General features: G+C 46.4%; 1 protein-coding gene across 1 annotated transcript in view; it reads right to left on the reverse strand.

The window, feature by feature from the left end:
* MRPS6 (mitochondrial ribosomal protein S6) overlaps positions 1-19,065 on the reverse strand; it is a 44,211-nt gene that overhangs the window by 6,191 nt on the left and 18,955 nt on the right. The window contains exon 2 of the mRNA XM_066599006.1: positions 2,250-2,389. Within this exon, the coding sequence (XP_066455103.1) occupies positions 2,250-2,389 (140 nt within the window). The remainder of the gene's footprint in view (positions 1-2,249; positions 2,390-19,065) is intronic.

Below are 19,065 nucleotides of genomic sequence, written 5' to 3' on the forward strand. Positions count from 1 at the left end.
AAGAAACTTGGTAACCATGGCAATATGAAATTAACGCTCGTGACCCGCAGTCCTCCGGCTCCTGCCAACAGGTTACATTATAATGTGCGCCCAGAGCGGTTACACTTCACGAAGCCGCGGTCAAGAATTGTGGGACTGCTGCTAAAAACAGAATTCGGCCTCCATTAAAGGAATTTGTCGCACAGCAGCCAATTCGTTATAGAGTCTTGAAAGTACAGAATAAACGTGAAGTCCGTCGCGGCGAATGAGGTTACTATCTGCGTACACGGCCGACCGTGCCTCCCACCAACCGGGGAAGGCAAAGACGTGGCAGGGAGAGAAGGCAATCTGGTTGTCTAGAGGCGGCTACCGTCCGAACAGTCGCTTGACGGAGCGATCGTAAGGCCTGTTCCGTGTAAACTGCGTGACGAGCGACAAGTCGTTCACTCATCACCAGGTTTCAGCTGATCTAGAAAAAAAAAATTTTTAAAAAGTAGTTGATTAATCATCATCCGGTGTAAACAGGTAATCGCTGTCCCTCCACGACTGACCAATAACCTTGCAGGGAGGCGCCGCTTCCTCGGCATGCGCCGCCCACAGAACGCTGATTGGCTTCCGCCTTTTTTTTAAATCCTCCCATTTAACCCTCATTGGTTCTCACGAAGACGTGGGCGTGGTCCTTGACTGACCGCTCCCTGCTGGTCTGTGGAAGGACCCTCGCAGCGGCGGTCTCTTGCTGGTTTGCCCTGCGGATCTTGCAGCAGCGACTGTTCACGCGCAGATCGCTTGCACATATTTATGACTCGGCAACCAACGAGCATTGTGGGAGGAGTCAAAAATGTAAATATCTGCCCACTAAATAACTTACGCCGCCTAAGGCTAAATTCACATCTGCAGCAGGGACTCCGTTAAGGGGGGCCGCAACACGGGACCCCCAGATGAACGGATCCGTCTCCTAACAGACCCAAACTGCGCCGGGCGGACCCGCTGACTATAATGGGGGCCGTTCGTTTCCTGCACCCGTACGGCATTTTTACCAGATGCTGCGTAAATGTGTGCGTGTGAACGACCCCTCAGTCCGCCATCATTACGGCGATGTGGTCATTTCTGAAGTGATGACATCACCTGTACTAAGGAAATCCTGGAGACACGAGTGGTTGGAGGCGAGGACCGCTGCTCTAGGCAACCGTGTAACGGAGAGAATCTCTCCTGCCACGCTCCTTTCGCTGCTGGACCGCACGCTGGCATCATGGCTTCCGGCTTTTATATGGGTGAGAGGGAAGGGGTGGATATACAAAGTTCATTGGTGAATGACGGTACAAGTGTTTGTGGGAGGAGCTACCGGCCGGACGCAGATCTGTACAAGATCGGTCAAGGAGTACACAGTGCGAACGAGAGAGAAATGGCTCAAGGCGCAACGACCCCAAAAATGGTGAAGAGGAGACGATATAACACGTTTCAGGAAAAAACCTCTTCAGTAAATGCCGGGAGCAGACCCGCTACAGTCAGAGGAAAACATCAAAAATATCGATAAACTGGAGTAGATCAATAGAGGAAAACACAAAATATAATCAAAAGAGAAGCGTAACAATAAAAGTCATCGTAATCACGAAAGTCATAATAGCGGTAACCGTAGTAACAGCATAAGACAGTGGCGAGTCGCTATGTACCTCATGTCCACGGGGAAAAGAAGATTTTAAATCCGCAGCGGATCACCCGCACGCGGATCCGCACCCCATAGGGATGCATTGACCACCCGCGGGCAGATAAATACCAGCGGATGGTCAATAAAAGGGAATTACAAAAATCCTGGAGCATGAAAAAAAAAAATGGACAGGCTCCATTCAGGTGCGGGTCTCCCACAGGAAGCCGTCCAGATCCGCAGGAGACCCGCGCCTAAATTAAACTCACCTGCTCGGGCGATGCAGATCTTCCTTCCTTCGCGGCAGGATCTTCTTTCTTCGGCCCGGCGCATCAGTTTACTCTGATTTAATACCTCATGTCCGCGGGGCAGGAGAATCCGTAGTGGGCCTGGTTTCTCCCCGCGGACATGAGGCCTAAACGAACGTATTGTTATCAGCATTATTTGTGATTAGGAGTACTTTTATTGTTACGACTGCCTTTTGATTACATTTCATGTGTTTTCCTCGAGTCGTTGCGTTCTGCGGCTCTCAGAAAAGTCAGGAACCTCCAACGCCGCAGGGCCAAGAAAGGGCGAGACTAGGGCTGCACACTTCAATGCTGCAGACATAAGGCGACCTCCAGCTTACCCCCCACGTCGGTGGCACACATTGTGGACGGAGATCTTGTACGGAAGACTCTTCTCTCCAAGGTTCTCCACGTTCCGCACGATGGCGCCCTTCTCCATCAGCGTCTCTATCGTACGTTTCAGAGTTGCCGCCACCTCAGGCTGCAGAAGAGAAAGAGTTAGGAGACGAATTAACGAGTTTATCCATTTACATCAACCTTCGTACAGAACAATACGAGCGCAGAATCACAACCGGGCGCCGCAGCTGCAAAAACTTTATTCCGCAACTTTGATTTTTGTTATTCCTCTCCCGGACATCGAATGAGAAAAACCTAATAGAACATCATTTATCATTCACATTAACTATTTGTGGACTGACGAACATCTGACGCTTCTATTCAGGATTGTAGTTGAGCGGGTATCTAATATGATAATGCAGCACCAAAGCCAAAATTGTATTTTTATGCCCTAAAGCGGTTGCCCACTTCTTAACTATTGGCCAGCCATGCTCAGGATAAGTCATCAATAGTAGGACGGTGGGGGCCCACTGCTCAGGATCCCCGCCAGTCCGCTGTCACTGCGTGCAGAACAGGAAGCAGACAGCACTGTACTCTTGGCAGTGGATGAGGCTGGTATTGCAGGCACTGTTCCCACTGAATTCAACCATGCACATATGGCTACCTCTTAACTACAAACATGAGATGTCCTCAGCTCTTGCAGAAGGGCATTAACCGGGCATAGTACTATGTACGTAGTACCACCTTCACTTCGATCAGCAGGGATCCTGAGGACACGTCATCGATAGTTTAGGGCCGGAAACCACTTTTAAGGGTTGTAAACGGGACCTTCCTCTCTTAACACGAGGACCTCTCTAGACTTATCTTGATTTTTCAGCATCATGTGAATTTCCATCAGACTTTTCGGTTTTTGATCCCGATTCCCACACAAGTGCCTCAGGAGAATGAAGTTTCCATACGTCCCTCGCATGAAGTCTCTATAATCATCTTTGTTCCATAAAGACAATCTTCAGACGACGTCGCAGTCAGATGACTCTTCATCACAAAGTGACTCGTCAAAGCTGGATTTAGACTCACTTCAAAGTCCGTCTCCATATAAGCCCAAGAGTCATTGAGGAGGTCCTAAATGGAAGGACTGTCTGGAAACCCCAACTGATGCACAGGACAATGGAGACAGTCCAGTGTTGGGTTAAAAGCCGTCAGTCTTCATTAGAGGGTCCAGACAGACATGGAGGAACAAAGGACATGTGCCGTCTTACAGGTCTCAGGCAAGCATGTTTGCCTTAATCATGGACTATGATGCCAGTATGGACTATGATTAAGGCCAACATGCTTACCTGAGACCTGTAAGACGGCACATGTCCTTTGTTCCTCCATGTCTGTCTGGATCCTGTAATGAAGACAGACGCTGGACTTTCTCCATTTTCCTCTACATAATAGAATTTTATATTTTATGTATAGTCTGATGGGCGACGACCCCCAAAGGACACTGGTCTCGTCGAAGGGGCTGGGTTCTCCATTAACCAGAGGTGTAACTTAAAGCCACTGGACCCCGATGCAAAATCTGTAAGAGGGTCTCCCAGCTCCCCAACTATAAAGCTGCATTCATTGCATGGCCTCCTCCATGGGAAAGAGACCTTATGGGCCCCCACTAAGGTTCCAAAGCCCAGATGTGACCACATGTTCTGCACCCATTGTAGTTACACCCATGGTCGGACTTGGCTACGTGTGACCCATGTGTTCGCATGGGGCATCCACCTTAGGTTCGCCCTGGCAGATCATCAAATGTCAGCATTTTGTGACGCTAATGGATTCATCCTCTTCCCAGCTCCGATCCTCAGATTTCCCCAGGTGCCTGTGACAACCCATCAGCGTCCCCGCAAAACTGTCAGTTGTGGTACTGTATTTAGGTACCGAGCTTGGTTCTGGTACAGCATTTACTGAGATGTTCTGGTGTGTATATGCTGCTATCTTGTTGCTTTCTGCAGAAGCAGAATACAGGCAGCCGGCCCATCAGTGCAATGTATATTATATATGTACACACACAGAAACCAACCTTTCTGCCAACCCCGGACCTGCACTGGCTACGCCTCTGGCTATCAAGATAGACCAATAATACAAGGCTGGCCCTCCAAGATTTCATTCAGTCACCCCAATATTAAATGCCTCCCCTATCTGGCCCAGAGCCAAGAACTGTTTGCACAATTACTCAAACTGGAAACCAGAAAAACCTGAATTACAAACCAAAAGTTATTTAATGTGTGTAAATATTCGCAGAATGACGTGTGGAATCACGCAGGCAATTTTTGTGGCAAACAGACCAAAAAAAACCCCAGTTGAGCCGCGATCGTTACTTTATAGGTTTGCTTCTTTTTTTGCTTCACTTCTGACTTTGTCTCAAAAACTGCAATCAAAACCAGTTTGTGTGATTCCAGTATAAGGTGCGTTCACACATCACAGACTGGAAGCAAGATCTGCAGCAGATCAGCGGCGTCATCCCTTCTATACGCCGGTCTGCGATGGTCCTAATGAGTCCCAAAGATGACCTGTAATTAGAGGATCGGCACCTTGTGCTGGAAAACCTGGAATAATCGCACAATTGACCCCTTACAATAGGGCTTCTAACAACTTCCTTGATTTCTTAGGATTTCTCCACCTGCAGATGATAAAGTGTCTTCTTGTTCGCGAATATTACGGCATTTATAAGGTAACGTCCGCCGCCCCACGGCCATGGCAGACAGTTCTAGAATACATTCATTCTGAAGTCCCTGCATAGCTCCACACAGCGACCAGAATGATGGCCAACATGTGCAGAAGTTTAGAAACGCTACAAGATTTTTCAGTTTGATAATTTCCGTCACACCCACCGCCAAATGGCCGCAAGCGAAGAAAATTATGACCCGCTCCGGGTTCTGGCATCCATATGGCACAAGCACCCAAAGATGTAGAATGAGCTTGTAACGATGGTCCAGGGCCGGCCAAGTCAGACGTATATTGGCCGAACCCAACCAATTCGGCAGGACTAGCCACTCCGCTGGTTTGTATAGGGGGCCTCTAGACTATCCCCCAAAAGCTGCTATGGAGGAAGATGAGGACAACAGTCTAATGTGAATGAGCAGTTTAAAAAAAATGTACTTTTGGGCAGCTCCGCGGAAAAATCCACAGCATTTTTACATCAAAAATAGGATCTACAGCTGATTTCGGCTCGCTGCTCCTCTCATCTGGCAATCAGCAGCCCTCACCTGGCAGCCACTACCTAGTGCTTCGGGGGCGGTCAGGTGACGCACCCATGTCCGCACCACCTAATTTGTGGCGGCAGCGCATAGTAATGGTTGCCGGGGTGAGGGCTGTTCCATGTGTTGAAGTGAGGGGCTGTTGACTGCGTGGTGGAAGGAGCGGCAGGCCAAAATCGGCTGATTTCCAGTTACATGAGGGACTCTGAGACAAATGCTTATACTATGGTGGCTTTACTATTCATGTAGGAGACCTTTTATACATATCAGATTCCTGATCGGCCATTGTGAACTACCGATATTGAGGATCCTTTTTTTTAACCATCTATTCGAGATTGGTGACTATTCGTCAGCCATCGGTAAGCACCACCTTCTAGGATTTTCAGAAGTTCATACGTTAAACGATGAACCCCTTTGAGCTCAACCCAAGACCAGTCAGTAACCGAAAAACACACAAATACCATCAGCACAATGCCGGAGCTCTTGGTTTTGGATTGGCAAAGCAATCCAGGTAAAAGTTCCAATCCATATAACCAAAGTACAAAACACCAATGTGCCTCAGGCTAAAACACACCGGGATGTGCGCAGCCGTAAAGTGTCGTCATGATGCGAGTTGATGGCCCTCCATGGTCAAAAATATTTTGTTCTGCGTGTTAAATACACTGACATAACAAAAGTCATAGAAAAGCAGTATGTTGCGTTACCGCAGGGGCCGGCTTGGGACCGCCAACTCCTGTATACGTTGTAAGGCGCTATCTTGTGACGGAGGTTGAACACTGGTCCATGTGCTCATGGCGAGGCGAGGCACGATAGTGGGTGCGAGATGGATCGGACGTTCCCTTTCTGAAGTCGTGCCATATTCCTTCAACCATAGTGCCACATGTGTACCGGGAATTCGTCATAGAAGGCATTACCCACAGTGGACTGTGACTGGCAATATCTGGCTAGACCGTTTAGTGCGAACAGAGAATCGAATCTGGCAGAAATCACATCTATTTCAGTGCAGGAGGCGCCACATGCAAATATCCCACAGGTCAGTGCAGCGTGCTTTAGCTTCCACGAGATTAAACACAAGACCCAGCAGAGCGCCTCATCTCACACCATGACCCTGAACACAGCACCTCACTGCGGCTCGTAAGACTGCAAACTGGACCCTAGAGGGCTGGCAACACGTGGCATGGTCCTATGAGCCACACCACTAATTGTTTTGGGCTGACGGTAGGGTTCACGGGTGATGCAGACCCCATAAAGCTATGGACCCCAGGTGTCAACATGGCGCTCACTGTGCAGGCTGGTTGAGATTCTATACTAGTGTGGGGTGTGCTCTCATGGCTTGAGTTGAGTCTACTAGTTGGCCTAAGCACGTCACTGACCAGTGCCCACTAGGTTTCACTGCTTGATGACCATCTGCAGCCCTACATGAATTTCATGTACCCCCGCAGTGTTGTGATAGTCCAGCAGGATAATGCACCGTGCCATCAGACCCGATTTGTCCATACTTGGTTCAAGTTGCATTCAGTAGTGAACCTATGAATGGTGTGGCCTGCATACTCCCATGACAAGAGCCTAATTTAGCATTTATGGGATCTCTGGCCTACACACACACCAGAGATCCTGCACCAATACCACAGATGTTGGGGGGCTATCCAGACCGCTCAACATTCCTCCAGCCAACTTGCGTAAACTTGTGGAATTGATTCCACGTTGAGTTGCTGCACTTCTACGGGCTAGCAGGGGTCCTACACAAGATTAGCTCCTTGCAAATGACCATTTAAAATGACCGTGCATGGGAATTTCTCCTGGAGGGGCCGATGCCCGGGGGTCGGATTGTCTGTTTCTCCTGGAGGGGCCGTGCCCGGGGGTCGGATTGTCTGTTTCTCCTGGAGGGGCCATTGCCCAGGGGTCGGATTGTCTGTTTCTCCTGGAGGGGCCGATGCCCGGAGGTCGGATTGTCTGTTTCTCCTGTAGGGGCCGTGCCCGGGGGTCGGATTGTCTGTTTCTCCTGGAGGGGCCGCAATTGCATTATGGCCGTCATGCTGGTTGCCCCATCAGCACAACCCCTACAGGTGAATGCTGTCCATTTATTCTTTGTGCTTTTCTTATTGTAGGTGTAAGTGTTGGATTGAACCTTCTTAGTTTAAGCACAATGTAGTATTTCTTCAAGGACCAATATGGCAGAACTCCCAGTATTATGAAAAACAGCAGCCGTGAGTTAGCTCTGGAGGACGCTATGGGGGCGTTTGTAATAATAATGGCCCAGACTGACTTGGGCTTCATGGAAAAATGGAACAACATGGGGATTGTGTTGGTCCGTAATAAAGGAGATGAATATTAGTTTCCATTGAGGCTCCACAATGTAGGCTCTTTAGGATGGCACAGTAAGAGGTATGTCTGCTTGGCAGGCGCTGGCGATTGTCCTATGACTTGTTCAGCACTTCATCTGTGCCAGGACTACGGCCACACTACATACACGGCTCATTACTGTAGACGGGGCTTTCCTCTTATTCATAACAATGTTTTTGTAAATGGAACCAGTGGGTTTATGCAGAATCCCGGTACAAATCAGTCATTGTGTCGCAGGACTCTGCTCAGGAATCAGAGTTAATGGAGAAGTGGTCATGATTGGACGCCACTTGGCAGTACGAAAGTCTGATAAGGTAAACAGCAAGACGTCTTCTCACATATCACCGCCCGTTAATCTGAACATTTCAACTTTTTGCAAGACAAGAGTGCTGTTTTTAACTCTTCGGCCTCTTAAGAGCAATAGAAAAATTTCTAATTTCATAAAATATTGGAAAATCGGGCATCAATGCACTATATTAGTAACTTTTCTAGTACACAGAACCCTAAGGCGTCTGACACGGGCAACAGAGATATCGCCGTAAGAAAATGGAAGCTGTGCTCCTGAGATTTCTGTGCGATATTGCTGCGTTTTCTCGCGGCGATATCACGATTTTGTAGCGCTCTTTTGCCAGCATTTTCTGGGGCGCTTGAAATAGAAGCTCCACCCTGAAAATAAGCCCAAGCTGCATTTAAAAAAAACCCACAAAACATTTAAAAGCGTTGTCCACTCCGCACACTTCTCCTCTGAAAGCTCCAGCACACTTGTTTGCAGTCTCCAGCCGACACTTCCTGTTTAGGGGATTCCTAAATCCCACCTCCAAGAAACGATGGCTCTGATTGGTTCTTGAGCACCGCAGCTCAGCCAATCACAGCTATCGTAGCCAACCAGGAAGCAGCAGCTGAAGTGAACAAGTGTGCCGGAGCTTCGGGAGGAGAAGTGGGGCAGAGCGGACAGCGCCTGTTGGGCGATTGCATTGGTTTTTTGTTTGTTTTTTATTAATTGCAGCTAGGGCTCATTTAAGGAGAAACAGTAGGAGTTCCTACTGTTAAAATTGCATTGCACGAAAACTACGATTTCGCGCGATGCAACACAAAGGAAGGCTCCATAGGGAAACATTGGCTACAAAACAAAGCGAATCGCAGCAATATTCAGCATGCTGCAAGTTTTTCTCTCGCAATGCAGCAGCCTAGAAAACATGGCTAATGTGAAGGAACCCATTTGACAGCATGGGCTTCACATATGTGCGATTTTTAGCATTGTCGCATTGTGAGAAAAGTGCGCAATTTTATCGCCCGTGTGAAAACGGCCTAAAAAACAACAGATAAGGAATGTATGTCCAGGAAGATGCTGGTAGCGTAAACTGAGGTGGAGGAGCTTCAGCATGACATTATCTCTCTCAGTCATCATGGTGTCTTGTCTTTAACAGATAGTGTATGGCCAACATTAGACCAAACACACCAACTCAGAAGAACCCAGCGATCTTAGTGGGATCGACTAAAGATCTTCTCTATACTGGCCCTCCTGACATTTTCTGATGGCCAATATTTGGGCTTAAAAAAAAGAAAGTGGCATATTGCATTTCAATATACCAAACCCTTGTGGTGGTCATGAAGGACTGAGCAGGCCATGGTCATAGGTAATGCATTCCTCAACATTGAAATTGCAACACCAAGAAGGAAGGGTCGTGGAATCATGGAAAGCACAAGATTAATATGTAAGTGATGGGGGAAAAAAAAAATGGAAAAATTCAAAAACATCTTGATTTTTCGAGCTTGAGCGCTATGTGCAGAAATAGTTACACGCCTTGGCATGCTATCACTGAGGCTATTAATGGTGGTCTGAGAAATGTTTTACCATGTTGAATGCACTTGGGCATGCAAATCATCAAGATGCACCGTTGGCGGCCAATGATGTCCCAGCTATGCTCGATGGGAGACAAGTCCAGAGACACTACCAGCCATGGTAGCATGTTTAGTGAGATGTTTCCTCAAAGGCCTCTTCATGGAGTTGGCCACGTGGTCTGCAGTCTAATCTTTGGCTATCATTGCATCGGAGACATAAGTGAGACTCATCACTAAGGAGGATAGGTCTACATTCCAGCCTCCATCTTGCTCTGTACCACGCTAGCCTTTGAGAGCGGTAGCGTGAGGTCAATGGAACATCTCTCACTGGACGTCCAGCTTGTAGCCCAATGTCGTGCAAGCACCTTTTGATGGTTTGTGTAGACACCGTTTGACACCCTACACTTGGGATGTGATGTCCATATTCACCCGCGAACTATAAGAATGGATTACTACACGCCATTATTATGATTTGACAATCCGTTCGTGCAGAGGTCCGCGTCTGCGCCCCTCCTGTCGTCATTAGAGTTTGTCACTGATCTCCCAACCACTGGGACATGCAACGTTGAACAGTGCTGACATCTTGGCCTACGTATGAAGCCATCTCCTGGAGCGATAAACCAAGGTCTGTCAGTTCAACGATTCTGTCCCCATCATTTTACAACACATGGCGATAACCAACACACCGATGAACAGAAGCTACTGCACAATCATGCCACAAGAATGAATTAGATTTCAAAGGTTTCAAAACCCCGAAATACTTGCTTTCGATCTGGCTCTTATGCCATTGAAGCCCGTCCTACACGCCACGGGCTGGAGCTAGGCGCTTAAAGATTTGGTCATCTGCATATCTTGGTAACACCTACTTCCTCGATTTGCATAATATTTGTCCTTAGTGTTGGCATTTCAATGTTAAGGAGTGTAATTTGGTCGGAGTACTGGGAGAAGCTGGAGATGAAAGGCACAGATCACGAGGCCAGAAGACGCTACGGAAGAGGGCTCCCAGTCTTGAGCTAAGCTGGTAGAACATACTTGAAGTAGATAATTCAAACAAAAAGGTGGTAGAGCAGCTGGTTGTGTTCATTTGGTGAAGGGAGGTCTGGAGGCAGAATTAAAGGATAGTAGGCTATTCAGATGTGGCGTCTCCTGCCATTGTCTCATAGAGTCGGAGCTTGGCAGGACTATCCTGTTTGCTATGGCAGTGACGGTGCTCTACTAGATGTTCTTGTACATCTGTCTCCATGACTAGATGGGTATTTGCACCATACTGTAAAAGCACTATGAAGAAGAAAGGAAATGCATGGTTGATGGCATACAGAAGCGGTTGTCACCATTCACATCAATATCTACAGTAGATTCTAACCCAAAAGTTAGTAAATCTGTATTCCTACCAGAAAGATTCAACACCAGACACCGTATGGCCAAGCCCAACGCGGTTTATAGAAGGATGCAGCCATGTTTCTCTAATCGTGGCCAACCTTGTTAACTTTATAAAGGAAATAAACTGGTGATGTTATAGACTAGTCCTGGCCATTACCGAAAGAGACAAGCACGAATCGAGCCGTAGCGACAGTTGTTCGTAGAGCACCTGTTGTTGTAGTCAACCGTATCATTACCAGGCGTTGCGAGGATGAACATTCACATCGTCTAGATGCCTCTTACAGGGATGACATATCTAGGGCAGCAGCTACTTCCATTTAACGGGGCCATCCGTGTGTAAAATTTCTCATTAACAGTCTATAAACTGCACATAACTGAATAACCAAATAAATAAAAACCGAACAAACATCCACGGTTCCTGAAACTCAAACTGCAACTGGTTTTTACGGTAATTTTAGATCCGGTTAAAGGGGCCGTCCACCAGCTGCTTCTCCAACTGTTAACATGAAAAGCAGTTTCCTTGCTAATCATTACAAAATGAAGCATTGCACAACACCCGTTGACGTTAAAGGGCGTCCATCCAACATACCAACGTGTCAAGTCCTAAGTAAGGCTACGTTGACATTGGTGCCATGACGTCAGCTCATGGTGGAACCATGAGACGGATCCAGATGGTACTTGATCAACTACATTTAATTATACTCCTCCGTTGCGGTTCCATGACCGACGGTAAAAAGAGCACTTGCCGTCAAAAGCGACTAAACCTCATAAGGAGGCCCCGCATGACATGGTGACCAGAAGCGGTCTATTGTGAGTGAAGGATTCCCTTCTATCAAAAAGGTTTTCCGGAACTCCAGTACTGATGATCTCTCATAGGACAGGTTATAAATATCAGATCGGTGGCGGTACGCGGCTCAGGAACCCGGCGATCAGCTGTAGCGCTCGGGTGAGCGTCGCGGGCACTTCATTGCATACCAGGCACACCGCTGTACACTTTATAGCAATGGTGCCTAGTATAGTATCACTTAAATGTGATATATGAACGTGACCAACAGTCTCTTTAATCAGTTGATCGGCGGGGGTTTCTGAGGATAGGTTATCAATTTCTGAGGCCGGAAAACCCCGTTAACGTTATCCCCATTTAAAGGCAGATAGAAAAAGCAGATCCAAATGGGCAGCCCCTTTAAATGCATTAAAGAACAACCTGGGATGAAAGTCTACGACGGTAAATCTGTCTTGGTACGCGACAATACGTTTCTTGCCTACAGTTGCATAACTCAACACATCGGTCATTTAGCAAGGCTGCATTCCCCAAGTTGAAGAAATAGGTCTTAAGAGAGGAAACCGGAATTCTATTTGCTGATGCCGTTTTACGTTTTCATTAGAGAAGCTCTGGGCCAAGGGATGCATGTATATTCGGGAAGGCTCATTGAAAACTGGTGTCAAGTTGTGATGATCCAAGATCACATTTGGAAAGGTTACTAGCAGATCAGATCCGGTAACTCCAAGGAATAAAATGGCCACCATTACTCGAAGCCATTGGCTCCATGTCAGAGGTAAGGAAGACCTGCGACACCACAACTGCCAGAACTACCCAGCAAAAGTTACATTAGTGTCCAAGTTCTGAATATTTTGCTATTAGCTTTTTATAGGGGCGTTTAGTGAGTTTTCTGCTTACCAACTGGCCTTTGCTACACTTGTAGTGGTATAATGCTGGAAAAACAGCTGAGCTCGAATGTTACACTTTAACCCCTTAGTGCCCAGCCTAGAAATCAAAAAAATTGTGTCAAAGTTTTTTAGTCCCTCAAGAGAACTTGAAGATGTGATCGTTCAATCGCTAGGATAGTACACTGCATTACTTCTGTAGTGCATTCTACAATGTCTATGACGTCAGCCTATTAGACTCTAATAGGTCTAATTGCCGAGTTACATGGCAGATGATTGATCACTGGTGATTGCATTGAAGGGTGCCGATGGGCGACAAGAGGAGCCTCCTTCTCCAGTCATCTGCTTACATGCTGCAGTTGCTATTCATTGGGACACATAAGGGATGAAGCAGCCAGAATATGAGATTTCTCCATTCCTGACTGTTAGAGCAGGAGCCTGGCTGTCAGTCAGTCATGTCCCCATCTTAAAAAAGATGTATGTGCAGGTTTATAGATCATTAGTGACTGCCTTAAAAAGGTGTATTTGTGGTCACTAAGCATTTAGCTGAGCAGTAGGGCGCATGCTTGACCAACACACCAATCAAAAACCTACCTGCAGTCTTGGGGCTGGGGAAAATGGGGTCCACCATTATGGTAATCGTGAGGGTCCCAGCAGTCAAACCCTACTGATCTAGTATCTATCGCCTACTCAGTATATTGGTGAAAAACTATTCAGGCAGGAATCCTCTTTTAAACAGTCAAGTCATGAAGGAATAACAAGCAAATCCATCACCTTATGGTTGGAAGAGGTGCCCAAAGCTACTTACAGGGCCTGAATAGGACTTGTGTGGGTACAAAAACATGAAACAGTCCTGAAAATCTGACCCCTCAGCCCTTCACCAATTCACACTCCACGAACAACATTGTATCTTTGTGCAAGGCTTCCAAAAACAATAGTGCCATTATCTTGATGGCACTTAGGAGACCGGACCGATCTCAGTAGGATCGATTACAGGTTACTGCAGGAAACAGAAAAATAAATGTCAAAGCCATTACCGGACCAAAAAACAGTACGGAGCTGCAAGGTTTAACTACCGCTGACACATGATGCGATGGGCCTAAATATACCAAAGAGGTCTCCGCAGGAAATAGGTTGCCTCGTTTTCTATAACCCTCAATCAGTATTTCCAAACCCAACCAGATATGTAGTATTTGAACTGTGACTGCTTACGACGGGCAACAAGTCCATCTTAGAAGTAGATTTTACAAGGCCCAATAATGGTGCCCTACCCTACACGGTTTGCTGTGGGGCCCGAAAATAAAGAAGACTACAAGAAAGAAGGGAGAGGAGTACCTGCAGTCAGAATGTGGTGCCAGAGACTTGACACCTCTTTCAGGAGCCGCCTGGACTTTCCGAGAGAGGTGGCAAGAATGAATCATACATAGAGACCTCATACTTTGTAACGACTTCCAACCCCGAAAGCACAAGTGGGAACGGGTAACACATCTGAGCCAGTGGTGTTGGCTGAGCATGGGCTGCTTGCAGCTTGTGGAGACTTCCTTGGTGTGACGGAGTAACTTGAGGATGTTTAGGTGGTGGAGACCGAAATTCTGTCGAAAAGTTTTCATCATTTCCAGTCGGTCTTGTTTTGGCTTATTAGATCGGTAGCCATCTCCTTCCGATCCTCAGGAAAGTGATCAGTTGGTTCTTTATAATAGGACACACAATCACATATTATACTCTTATCAGCTGGGCCTTCTGCACGTAAACTAGCTCTTCCGGAATGAGACTTCCAATAGGAGGATTTTCTAGAGACCCCATACTGACCCTGGGACCTCACATTTTTGATTTCTGACGCAGTGGGGTAAATCTAGAACCACTGGTGATTTCAGGTTGGAAACCACTGATGCATAGCCTACATGTGATGGCGATAGTGGGCACAGTGCCCCAGTACAAAGCTGGTCTGTTCCCATACAGAGAAGAATCACTTCCTGCCAACTGTAAATCCTATACCGATAACTAGTGACCTTCACCCATGTTTGTCTTCTTTCTACCTACAATCCCCATCATTCATCACAGCTCCTGCAATTCCCACCGGTGTAATAGATTATATTTTGATATTTATCTAATACATAGTTACAGATGAAACAAGACCAAAATGCTCTTTTTAATACAAAATAAGAGAAAGTGCGCAATTAGAATATATTTTTTCTTTTAACTATTTCTTTCACTTCTTTTTATCCCCTGTAGGGGACTTTAACCTGTGATCCTATGATCGTTCAGATAAGTACTGATGGGTAATAAGTGTATTGTCTTAATTCACTTAACTTTAGAAACTAGACGTGGAGGTAAGTGACTGGTGCCCGGTTGCCATTGCAACCCAATGGTCCTCCATGATTGGATGGCGGAGGACCAATGACATCACTGAGGGAGTTCTCTTCCTCTGTTAACTTCGTACATGCTGCGATCAACATTGATCATGGCATGTAATGGGTTAACAATGGCGATCTCCGACCTCAGCTGTTAGTCACAGCTGGCTCCCGCTGGGATAGGCAATGGTTAAAAATTGTTGAGTAAGGCTGCCTGTCCATGGGTGTTGTGGTATCCCACAGCGGTTCTCTGCCGCGGGAGCCGTCGCCTGGGAGCAGGAGCCTGTAGACGAATCTCCATGGTCAGCCTGACAGATAGGCTGATCGTGGAGAATTGCGGCAATTCGCAGCATGCTGCGCTTTGCCGCCCGTTGAGCGGAGAATCGCTATGATTCTCCGCTTGTGGACAAGGGGGCTGCTCTTTCCATAGTAACACTATGGAGAGCGTTCACTGCGTTCCCCTCGGCCGGATTATTAAATTACTTTATGAATTATGAAAACGAGGAAAACTTCTATAAAAGTATCAGTAAGTTACTTATTTTAAGGTTTTACACAAAGGTGTAGATTAGATACACCTAGACTGCCCACCCCTCTAAGTCTGCTCTAAATGACCGGATTTTTCGCTCTCTATAAGGAAGCGCCTGATAGGAGTGGAAAAATACAACCGTTCCTAAAATAGATATAATACACGATGTAAAAAGGTAACCGAGCGTGCGATCACGATGTGAGGACTACTTGTGGGTATAGCACTTCTCTGCTGAGAGACGGTCTTGAAGTTTAGTGCCCAACGCCTGAGGCTGCACTACTGAGACATCCTGATGACAACACTTCCTGTGTCGATTCCACTGCGACTGATCGCTGCATGTTAATCTTATTTAGGTCCAATCTGATACTTTTCTGAACAATTCTCCTGCTGTAATAAAAAAAAAAAAAACTGAAAACTTTTTGGGAGGGTTTCTTGCACACAACTTTTTGCCTTTTCTCCGATAATAAATCAATTGCAACTTTATTTCCATTTCTTATGCAGACTAATCAAACTGTTTAGGTTGATGAATAAAAAAAGTACACAGTAATGTAATAGTAATAATATAGTAATCGTATAGTAATGTCATCTGAAGTCAAAGGATCAATAAAAAGTTTGCTTTAATTTGGCACTTAAGGAGACAAGAATTGTTTTTAACCAGCAAGAACATCATCAACAATACGAATTGTGTTTCTGTAACTGTTCACCGCTCACGGCTTGAATTGACAAGGAATACGGTTACCAATTCTGTAGTATTAAATGGAGAGTTGTAAAAAAATAAGCAGAACAGTTTTATATCCAAAAAAGAAAAAAAAGCCACATATTTATACGTTTTTGGTGCCTTCGCCCCGTAATACATTGCTTCTGTATGTCGCAACCCACAACCTATCGGCTTCTTTGATTGGATGATGAAAATTCTGAGACCTTCCATGAGGAACCATGATCAAAGTACAGCAGGAAAAACACAAAAACTGTACATTATAAAAAGGTGGAGTCCGCTCCGGCCGCACGAATAACATCGACTTACATAGGAGATGTAGAATGGAGGGAGCGGATTCTCCCGCTGCTGAAGGGCGATATATACAATTACAAGCCCTTCACCAACCTCAAGGCAGCAATAAAAACACACAACTTAAAGGGGTTGTCCCGCGGCAGCAAGTGGGGTTATACACTTCTGTATGGCCATATTAATGCACTTTGTAATATACATCGCGCATTAAATAGGAGCCATACAGAAGTTATATACTCACCTTCCCTGCGCTGGCGTCCCCGACTTCATGGTGCCGTCTAATTTCAGCGTCCAATCGCCCGATTAGACGCACTTGTGCAGAAGAGTCTTCTCCTTTCTGGTCGGTCCGGGCATGAGCTACGTTCTGGCTCTGCCCCTTTCTACGCGTCATCGCGTAGCTCTGCCCCGTCACGCCAATCAGGAGGCTGGAATCGGCACACGTGATGGGGCGGAGCTACGCAATGACACGTAGAAGGGGGCAGAGCCAGAACGCCGCCCGTGCCCGGACCGACCAGAAGGGAGAAGACCCTTCTGCACAAGTGTGTCTAATCGGGCGATTAGACGCTGAAATTAGACGGCACCATGGAGACGGGGGCGCCAGCGCAGGGAAGGTAAGTGAATAACTTCTGTATGGCTCATATTTAATGCACGATGTATATTACAAAGTGCATTAATATGGCCATACAGAAGTGTATAACCCCACTTGCTGCCGCGGGACAACCCCTTTATGATGTAATGCCTCCGCTTGGAGTAGATATTGTTGACCCCATAGACATTAGGATTTCGGTGGAGAAGACTTCCAACGCTCAGGTCATCGGACATCTAGAAAAAGATTTGCCCTCAAATTCACTACACATCTTCCAGATCTCAAGCCCAGTAAGTCAAGCAGGGCGACGGGGAATACCGGGCAGTGATTGATGGCCAGAAGAACACGATAGAATTAAATAAAATCCTGTCTACAGACATGGTCCTCTCCAACGTTCAGCATCGGCAAATACAGCCAAGGTCAACCTGATTAGTTAGTAAATGTGGAGAAAAACTGGGAATGCCAATACTAAGCATTATGTCATAAGTTCCTGATCAAAGAATTCTCAAAAGCAGATGATTATGATGGCAGTATTTTTTTTTGGAGTCAAAGACTCAGGTGTAAATAAGGCATTTTTTGGGGGCCCCAAAAGGTGGCAACACATAAAATAACGAAGACAGACACATCCAATTGGAAAATGTACCCAATAAAGAGTCAGGGTTTCAAAAAGGCACAAATTAAATGTGGTCTTAGACAAAGGTCCTCCCATACTTTTTGGCGTATTGGGCAACTAAAGAATGCCATCATTGACTGTCAAAGATGGCAGTTTTGGCATCATCCCGGGAAATTTGGTGGCCAATGCCCTAAATGCGCTTTACGGCTAAGAGGATACCAATTAAAAGAACCAAAACAAAATGAAGTACTACTATAGCAAACAAATATTAAAGCTGCCGTCATTCGTTGGCCAACCGTATCTTTATTTGGAGAGTAATTCCATATGTCCCTGTGTAAACCGGGAGATGTGCAGCCAACCGATGACAGCTGTACGGGACTAACGATCAACGCCGATCTCACTGATCGAGGCCCGACTATCAGAGAATCACACAGTGTAAAAGGACTGCTTACTGAATGAGCTTGGGAAGTGACAACCATGTCTATGAGCCAGAAATCTGCTCACAGTTGTCAGTTCCCTTCCCACATTCCTCTTAGCAATTTATACAAATACTAAGGAGGAGTCCAGTGTCCATCGCAAGGAAAGAGCCAATATAGAAACAACCAGTGTTAGGGTGACTACAGCAAAAAAAAAAACGTTTTTCCATCCTTGCCTCCTTCACCCAATTGCCTGTCACACGCTGGAGGTCTCCCTTGTGTATTGCAGTCACTTCCATGCAGTACAACCTCCTGTCTGATACTTGTAAGACACCACCTTACTGGTGAGATTTCAAGATCTCTTTCACATCAACCCCGTGATGCATCAGCACAGCATTAACTAGAGGTAATACCATTTCTGCCTGCTGGGGGGCGGGGGGGGGGGGGGGGGGGGGGCGTACAGGTTATCATTATCTTCTATATTCACCTAAATAAGCTACAGACTAAGTATACAGTCAAGAGAATGAGCTGTGATCTCCTCTATTATACCTGTGTGATCATCATCCGTAACTGTGATAGGAGGGTCTGTGTCCGCCAAGAGGCAGTTTCTTTGGTGGATCCATGTAACGGCAGCACACAGACCAAGAAACTGACTAGAAGCTGAACACACAACCCCAATACCCTAAGTAGATCTGAGCAATCAGAACGGAGAGGACATGACCATCTGAGGAGGAAGAGGCTGGGAGTGTCAGATGGAGAGGAACTAACAAAGATAAACTCCAGCCTAAATATACTGGGGAATCCCCCTCTAGGCAGTTTCCGTTGTAGGATCCATGTAATTGCATCACACATCATAACCC

This window comes from Eleutherodactylus coqui, chromosome 4, assembly GCF_035609145.1.
Source record: "Eleutherodactylus coqui strain aEleCoq1 chromosome 4, aEleCoq1.hap1, whole genome shotgun sequence".
NCBI classification, from domain to species: Eukaryota; Metazoa; Chordata; class Amphibia; order Anura; family Eleutherodactylidae; genus Eleutherodactylus; species Eleutherodactylus coqui.